Source organism: Leucoraja erinacea, chromosome 20 (assembly GCF_028641065.1).
Source record: "Leucoraja erinacea ecotype New England chromosome 20, Leri_hhj_1, whole genome shotgun sequence".
NCBI lineage: Eukaryota > Metazoa > Chordata > Chondrichthyes > Rajiformes > Rajidae > Leucoraja > Leucoraja erinaceus.
The window spans coordinates 26,726,699-26,735,960 of record NC_073396.1 but is presented as its reverse complement, the minus strand read 5'-3'; the positions used below and the strand labels follow the sequence as shown (position 1 = coordinate 26,735,960).

At 44.6% G+C, this 9,262-nt stretch overlaps 1 protein-coding gene across 1 annotated transcript in view; it reads left to right on the top strand.

The window, feature by feature from the left end:
- Window positions 1-204: 204 nt before the first annotated feature.
- Window positions 205-9,262, top strand: part of LOC129707001 (uncharacterized) — a 307,780-nt gene continuing 298,722 nt past the window's right edge. Inside the window, exon 1 of the mRNA XM_055651710.1 lies at window positions 205-517. Within this exon, the coding sequence (XP_055507685.1) occupies window positions 463-517 (55 nt within the window). The 5' untranslated portion in view covers window positions 205-462. The remainder of the gene's footprint in view (window positions 518-9,262) is intronic.

Sequence of the window (9,262 nt, the reverse complement as noted above, 5' to 3'; positions counted from 1 at the left end):
TCACCAATTGTTCAATACTGAAATCTGCTGGAGGCTCATGTGTTTTAAAGTTAGAGCCCCCCCCCCCCCCCCCCCCCCCCTCGCTACCTCTCTATGGTTGGAGTTAGGTGAAGCATGAACATGATCCAGCCAATCTGCTGCTCATAGGGCAGGGCTTTAACCCATCTGTGCAGGGAGGGCCAGACCATTTGCTTTGTATGTTTTTTTTAAACTGAGAACTGCGCCTTACATGCAGCTGAAATCATTTGGCATATGTAGAGTCTTAGGAGAGACTCACACACTTGTGCGCTGTGCACAGAGAGAGAGAGAGAGAGAGTGAGAGAGGAAGGAACAGAGGAACAATCAACTCAGCTATTTGAAACTTTAAAGCCACACTTCACTTCTGCAACCAATTTCAGTGCATTTTTTCCCCCTTCTGGAACGTCTTCGGATACCAGCATTTGCTTTGGGATAAAGTTGAGGATGGCGGAGCTCTCTATCAATGATCACTTGGAAGGAATCCTGTCAGATTTTGAAGGTCTGTAATACTGCTTTGCATTCCACGCCTGCATGGTCCCCCTAACATTAGGCTTTTCAAAAGTAATACTTTTCTTTCTGCGAGCGGCGTTTCGTTTCAGTAACAATAAAAACAACAACAAAAAATGTCATAAGTACTGTTTTGTACCCAGTAACTTTCCTCTAATGACTGACATGCTTTCAACTGGTGGGGAGTTAATGTGAGAGAGAATGAGTGATTTACTTTCAAAGTGTTTTCAACCCATCCACTTTTCGGAGTCAATTGGTTTATCTTTGCTTCGAGTGCTGGATTGTGGTTTTTTTTCTCCCTTGAGGGGGATCAGCGTTTAGAGTGAGCAGGTAAGAAGGGGTATTGTAATTTGATGCTAGTTTGAGCAGCCCCAGTCCTGGCCGCATATCTCTCTCTCTCCACTCGCCTCTCCACTGCGGGCTGTGCTCGGCTCCATTTAACAAACCCTCGCTACCCATATGAAACGAAACACCGTCTGATTTCACTCCTCAAGCCTTGCGGTTTTCGCTTGAACTTTACGGAGAGCTGTTCCACGTTGGAACTGGGGGACTGTAGATCACTGTTCTCCCATCCCTTTGATCTTGGAAGAGTTGTGGGCAAATTACAGACTTTCAAAGGAGTGGAACTATTATAGCCGTGGCCACAGTCGGGCAAACACAGTAAAGGATAGTATTACCCTCTCCTTCGAGGCATTTATTGTCCTAAACGCTTAAGCAATAACAGCCAGCAGAGGATTCCTGTGTAGTAGTTAGTTCAACACAGGTGTATCGCTCTTGTCCATTTTGAATAAGGCTATTTAGTCCTTGGGTCTAATTTCTCTCCCTTAATCCAATGCAAAAGTCTTCTTTCCTATTGCACGTGGTTAAATGTGTGCCTCATTCGAACTATTCTGCGTTCCTTTGCAAGTTGAAATGGCTGAAATAGGTTCCTGTGTAAAATTTTCTGCTCACTTGGCAGTTTTAGTAGCCGCAGGTATGTGATCATCTGGTCAGTGAGCATTGAAGTCTGCCCCTGGGCACCTTCCACAGTTTCCATTTCAGATTAATCTGCATTATCTTTCAGACAGTTCAAAATGTTTCCTGTTCCAATCAACCCTTGACAAAGCGTTGTGAAATAAGCAGTCGAGCAGTTTTATTTCCAGGGATTTATCTACAATGAGACAGACGTACACTGAGCTTTGGTTTAGAGATAGAATGGAAACAGGCCCTTCGGCCCATACAGTCCGTGCCGACCAGTGATCCCTGTATCCTGCACACTAGAAACAATTTGCAGAAGTCAATTAATTAACCTACACGCCTGCACGGTTTTTGGGATGTGGGAGGAAACCGGAGCACCCGGAGAAAATCCACATGATCACAGGGAGAACGTGCAAACTCCATACAGACAGCAACCGTAGTCAGGATCAAACATGGATCTCTGGCACTGAAAGGCAGCAACTCTACCACTGTGCCGCCCCAAGGTGTTTGGGGGTGTTGGTAGACTTTCTCGTGCCCAGCACAATTTGAAGATGTAAAGTTCTCCAAAGGCAACACTGTTGGAGTTCTGAATGCAGTAAAACTAAACAACCAAGCATCTAATTGCTTGACAATCTTAACGGTTCAACATCTGGGCTACTCTTTAGTATCTAACTTGAGGCAGGGGTCCAGTTTAAGTTGCGTGTTCACTCAGAGCTAAGAGTTTGAGTGGGACTGGGGTCAGTGTCTGGACTAAGTTTGTAAGTCATTAGTCACAAGAGGGCAGGCCATTTGGCTGATCTATCCTTCCCTCTCAACCACATTCTTTTGCCTTCTCTCCATTACATTTGACACCCGTACTAATCAAGAACCTAACAATCTCTTTAAAAATATCTGAAAAATACCGAATGACTCTGCAGCCAAAAGTACATCCATTCATTCTGAGGCTTGTGCCTTCTGGTCCTAGATTCACGATGAGGCTTGTGCCTTCTGGTCCTAGACTCACGATGAGGCTTGTGCCGTCTGGTCCTAGACTCACGATGAGGCTTGTGCCTTCTGGTCCTAGACTCACGATGAGGCTGTGCCGTCTGGTCCTAGACTCACGATGAGGCTTGTGCCGTCTGGTCCTAGACTGGTCCTAGACTCACGCACTGGTGGAAACATCCATTCTTAGATACAAAATTCTGGAGTAAGTCAGCAGGTCAGGCAGCATCTCTGGATTGAACCTGGGTCCCTGGCACTGAGAGGCAGCAGCTCTATCACTGCACCACTGTGCCGCCCTAATGTTAAATAACATGTTGAACAAAAGTGAAATGAAAGTGTGTTTGAGTGTTAATGGGATTAACATCCAATAGTCCAGAAAATCTGCCAGTCCAGCTCCCTTGGGGTCCCGAGGGTTTTACTGTATTCTATACAACTCATGGATACTCAACCTGTGTGAACACTCCCTCTCCCATTAGCACTACTGATTATGACTAAATCTTATTCTAGTAAATTGCCAGAACCTGAGGGCCTGAGCTCCAGGGAGGAGTTGAACAGCCTCAGACTTTATTCCGCGGTGTCCAGGAGACTGAGGGGGTGATCTTATAGAGATGTATAAAATCATGTGGAATACAGGTAGGTAGGGTGAATGCACAGTCTTTTACCCAAAGTAGGGGAATCAAGAACCATAGAACATACTATATCTCAGGGGAAACTTTATCACAGTGGGTATGGCTATCTGGAATGAGCTGTCAGTGGAGGTAGTAGAGTCATAGAGTGTGGCAACAGGCCCTCTAAACCTATCCTATTCATGCCTCAACTACCTCCTCTGGCATATGGTTTTCCATACACCTACCGCCCATTGTGTAAAAAAAAATAATGTTATCCCTCGGACTTCCCCCTTGTCCAGGCAACATCCTGGCAAATCTTCTCTGAACCTTTTAAAGCAGGTGTTATAACAAGATTTAAAAGACATTGGGACAGGTACATGAATAGTTCAGGTTTAATGGGATACGAGCCAAATGCGGGCAGATGGGACTAGCGTAAATGAGGCATCCTGATTGGCAGCAGATTGGGCCAAAGGGCCTATTTCTGTGATGTACGACACAATGATGATGAGGAGGACTAATTCCAGCCAAGGACACAAAAAGCTTCCTGTTGTTCCTCAGATTTTACGGCAGAGATAGATAGATAGATTCTTGAGCAGTGCAGGTGTCAGAGGTTATGGGGAGAAGGCAGGAGAATGGGGTTGGGAGGGAAAGATAGATCAGCCATGATTGAATGGCGGATTAGACTTGATGGGCTGAATGGGCTAATTTTACTCCTATCACGTGACCTCATGACCTTATTTGATGACAGGCTCTTTTAATTGCATGCAAACGAGTAGAGAGGACCACATTGAAGGTGGCATCTCCAGTGAACACCAATTCTCTCGGCTCCGCACTGATGTCTCTGACCTCAAGTCACTGAGTTGTTTGTGTAGGAAGGAACTGCAGATACTGGTTTATACTGAAGATAGACACGAAGTGCTGGAGTAACTCAGCAGGTCAGGCAGCATCTCTGGAGAGAAGGAACTCATCGAACGAAGGGTTCTGACCCGAAACGTCACCTGTTCTTGTTCTCCAGAGTTGCTTCCTGACCCGCTAAGTTGCTCCAATAACTTTGTGTTACTGAGCAGTATGTCAACTCACTAGTTTAGTTTAGTTTTAGTTTACTTTACAGTGCAAAACTTTTGTTGCGTGCTAACCAGTCAACAGAAAGACAATACATTATTACAGTGTTTTCAGGTCTGAGGAAGGGTTTTGCCCCGAAATATCACCCATTCCTTCCCTCCAGAGATGCTGACTGTCCCGCTGAGTTACTCCAGCATTTTGCATCTATTCTTAATGTGTGTTTTAAAGATTTGCTATTTATCTTTTCCATTCTCAGCTCATTGAAGAAATAAAAGCGTTTTTAATTTTCCCCAAACTTTCCATCTAGGCAAATGTGCCTTCGGTAAAGTTTGCATTTGCTGATAATTAAGTAGCCAAGCGTGAATCCTTAATCCTGGATATTTCCAGAAATCCATTGCTGCTCGGATAAATCTCGGAAGATTAGTGTGGTTATATTTAACTTTAATCGTGCGTAAACTTATTGATTGAATAAAAACTGATCTACAGGCAGGATGAGTTCCACAGGGCAGTAACAAGCTTCCACCATTAAAATCCACACAGCCGACCCGATGGCCATGTTATGGAATTAGAAATTTGTAGAATCGTTACATATTGGCAGTGCGCCCAGCATATCCCATACAATGTGTGACGTTTCGGGTCGACCTTTCTTCAGACCAGAAGAAGGGTCTCGACCCGGAACGCCACCCATTCCTACTATCCAGAGTGGCTGCCTGCCCTGCTGAGTTACTCCAGCTTTTTGTATCTATCTTTGGTTTAAACCAGCCTCTGCAGTTCCTTCTTAAACACATCCATACCATTACCAGTTTACTGGAAGAGCAGTGTGTTCAGTCCTATTCCCCAGTTCCACAATGTTCCTCTCCTTCAATATTTATCCATTTCTATTTTGAAAGTGGCGTTTGAATAATCTCCCATCGCCTTTTTAGGCCATGACCAACGGATTGTGCTTATTTGTGTGGGAAAGTTCAGAGAACTGTAACAGCATAGAAAAAGGCTATTGAGTCCATCGGGTCTTTTCCCATTCCCTGGTATGGTACTTTATTCAACCCCATTTAGTTTAGAGATACAGCGTGGAAACAGGCCTTTTGGCCCGCCCAGTCCACGGCAATCAATAATCACCCCGTACACTATTTCTATGTTATCACATTTTCACTTCCTGCAACCTAGGGGCAATTTACAGAAGCCAATTAAACTGAAATCCTGCACGTCTTTGGAAAGTGGGAGGAAACCGGAGCACCCAGAGGAAACCCACGTGGTCACAGGGAGAACGTACGAACGTTGTACAGACAGCGCCCATTAGTCAGGATTCAGGATTCTCTGGCGTTGTCAGGCAGAAACTCTACCACTACACCAATGCGCTTTTCTCCGTTTTCTCTTTTTTTTTAAAAAGCACAATAATTAGGCTAATTGGTCATAACTTTATCAGTGCTGGTAAGAAGCATAGGGAGGGAATTCAGGTCTTCCCTGTCTCTCAGTTTATCACTGTGTGAAGCAGTGACTGTGTGAGAGAGGACATCCTCTGAAGAGAACGAAGTGCTCACCTTTCATTACGATAATCAAAATGAAACTACTTGCATGTAGATCGGCGTCAAATAACTCTTGGCAACGGAAATGTTGATGACTGTCGATTTTAAACCATTATGCTTCACAACACTAGAGACCCGGGCTCGATCCTGACTACCGGATTCTCCCTGTGACTGCATGGGTTTTCTCTGGGTGCTCCGGTTTCCTTCCACATTTCAAAGATGTGCAGGTTCAAAGGTTAATCGGCTTCTGTAAATTGCCCCTGGTGTGTTGGATGCAAAAGTGGAATAACATGAAACTGGTGTAGGGTGATCAATGACTGGGGTGGACTCAGTCGGCCAAAGGGCCTGTTTCCATGCTGTACTCTAAGCGATATAATTGGGCATTTATCACTGCCCTCGTCCTACAAAAGCATTATTCTTATTGGGATAAAATGTTTGCAATCATCATTTAATTAAAAGGTGTAGAATTATAAAATTGTAAAGGTGTGGAGAAAGGTCAGTTGGTTTTAAGAGTTTTAGTAGCCCTGTTCCATTATTCCCATTCTTCCACTCTTTCTTGTAACACTGCAAACAGCTTTCGCTTAAGAGCCTATCCAATTCCTTCATGGAAGTCTGGATTGATGTTTTCCTGCCACCACAGGCAGTGAATTCCAGATCGGGACAATCTTCTGCATTTTAAAACATATTTCCTTCACTTCTGCCTTGAATCTAAATGTATAAACCTGTATCTCCAACCATCCACTAAGCGTGGCAGCTTCCTTCCGTTAGTAGTCCCCCCCCCCCCCCCCCCCCCCCCCCCCCTCAGTCATGACTGACCATGGGTGATGCATCCTAGTTTGCAGGTGATGTGTGGTCGTATGCAAGCCAGGGCGATGTCATATGGAGGACAGGCTGTTGCCCATGCAGCACATCCCCCCTTCTCCTCGTCGCTGATCGATCCAAAGGAACAGCAGGGCCAGTACAATTTGGCACCAGCACCATCGCAGGAGCTGCCAGAGTGAGGTTGTAGACAACGACGAACTGCCTTGAGGGTCTGTCCCACTTTCACAACCTTTTTTACTCGTGGACATTTTTCATCAGGCTAGAAAAATGCCCCGACCTACGAGGTGATGCCACGAGTACCTACGACTAGCATCATGACCTCCTACAACCTACCTACGACCTTGTGACGCCCATGCTGCGAGTATGAGTCGAGGGCAAACTCGGCCGAGGTCGTGAATTAGGTTGTGAAAGTGGGACAGGTGCTTTCGGAGCTCCTTCCATTAATCCTATCCCAATCATGCACGATATTGGACATGTTTATCAAATCCTCACTCAACCTGCTCAACCCTAGTCCTGCAGCTGAAATCCCTCATTCCTGGAACAATTCTTTGAAAACCCCTTTCCACACCCTCTGCAGGACCTCCAAATTCATCTAAAACTTATGTTTTAAACACAAAGAAAACAACAAATAGTTAACTAGTTTCAATGGCACCCAAAGACAGTAATAAACAATTAACTACAGTTTTGATAGATATAATTAAATATCAAGTTTCGACATTTGAGTGTAGCCAAGTAACTGTGTAGAATTGCAATTGGAGGGTATTGTCGTTGCCAAGATACTTTTGTATATTCAGCCACCTTTGAGTCATAGTAATTCATATGGATGATCTACAAGCTTCTGAAGATCCCTAAATAATCTCTTACACTTGTCCCAACTACCTCCGCTGGCAGCTTGTTCCATATATCCCACACTGAGTGAAAAATGTTGCCAGTCGGGTTCCTCAAATCTCTTAAATCGTTCCCATTTCACCTTAAACCTCTGCCCTCTATTTATGGGCGGCACGGTGGCGCAGCAGCAGAGTTGTTGCCTCGCACCGACAAAGACCCAGGTTCATTCATGACTACGGGTGCTGTCCGTACAGAGTTTGTACGTTCTCCCCTTAACCTGCATGGGTTTCCTTCGAGAGCTCCGGTTTCCTCCCACACTCCAAAGACGTGCATGTTTGTAGGTCAATTGGCTTGGTAAAATTGTAATTTGTCCCTCGTGTGTAGGGTAGTGTGAGTGTGCGGGGATCGCTGGTCGTCACGGACTCAGTGGGTTTCCGCGCTGTATCTCTAAAGTATACTAAACTAAACTATGCTCTCTACTTGTTTAAGAAGGAACTGCAGATGCTGGAAAATCGAAGATAGACAAAAATGCTGGAGAAACTCAGCGGGTGAGGTAGCATCTATGGAGCGAAGGAAATAGGCAACGTTTTGGGCCGAAACCCTAAGGGTTTCGGCCCAAAACGTTACCCATTTCCTTCTACCTATGCTCTCTACTTATTGATTCCCCTACCCTGTGGGGAAAAAAAAGACTATGTATTGACCCTATCTATTCCCCTCATGAGTTTATACATATGTACAGGATCACCCACAGCAAATAAACTCTTCAGTGCTAAGATTTGTAAAATTATCCCATAATCACAATTAATTATTTGGCAGACTTTATTGTTGCCAGGATTATTTATCGTTTATTCTGCAAAACTTTCATTTTGCTGCATAGGAATTAGGGCAAACTGTGAGTAATTTGAAGCTCTGCTCAGATAGCATCACTACTGCCTGAATCATGTCTTTGTGTTGAAGCCATGATGTCCAGAGGGATATCATGGAAGAGGCTGTTGTTTGTTCCTGTTTCTGGTGACAATTTAAATCTCTGCGTAATCACAAAAATACTTTAGTGTGGCTGGCTAAAGGCATGAACTCATTCTCTGATTCCTCATAAGGAGATGTTGATGCTGTAACCCAAAAAAAAAATAATATTTGTGATTTTTCAACTGAAGCTGTGAGCCAGAAATGTATTTATGCAGCTGCAAAACAAATAACGTGTGCAATTGGAGAGATCGGCATAACGCTGCGTGGAACTATGTTATACACATTCAACATGGCTTTAACCTACTTGGGAAATATATCTCCCCCCCCCCCCCCCCCCCCCTGTGTGTTTTTGGGGAGGGTGTGGGGTTAGGCCTGCAGAGGCTCTCCCTCCGCCCCCCCCCCCCCCCACCCGCAAATGTGCGTTAAGGGGACAGGACCCAACGGGTCCCCCTTGGTCTAGTATCATCTAATTTTTCAGTAGGACTTTGTTTGTCCTCATAAATTCATAAGTTTTAGGAGCAGAATTAGGCCCTTTGGTCCTTCGAGTCTATTCCCTCATTCAATCATGACTGGTCTATCTTTCCCATTCTCCTGCCTTCTCCCCATAACCCTCGACATTAATCAATGATTTGTTAGTCTCCATCTTATAAATACCCAATAACTTGTCCTCCGCAGCCGTCTGTGGCGATGAATTCCACAGATTCACTACATCTGACTAAAGAAATTCCTCCTCATCCCATTTCTTAAGGTACATCCTTTTATTCTGATGCTCTGCCTCAGAATATTTAATCAGGAAATATGCCTTTTACTTTCTGGTGTAAAACTCTTCAACAATGGTGCGAAAAAACAAAATGTATCTGCAGTGAGAATTTGAACCTTGCTGCTCTGAAGAATGACAGCTCTTATTTACCTAAAGACCAACCGGGTTTGTGCAGAATTCCACTTTTCCCCTGAAACGATATCATTTCAGGGACCAAAACTCAAACCCCA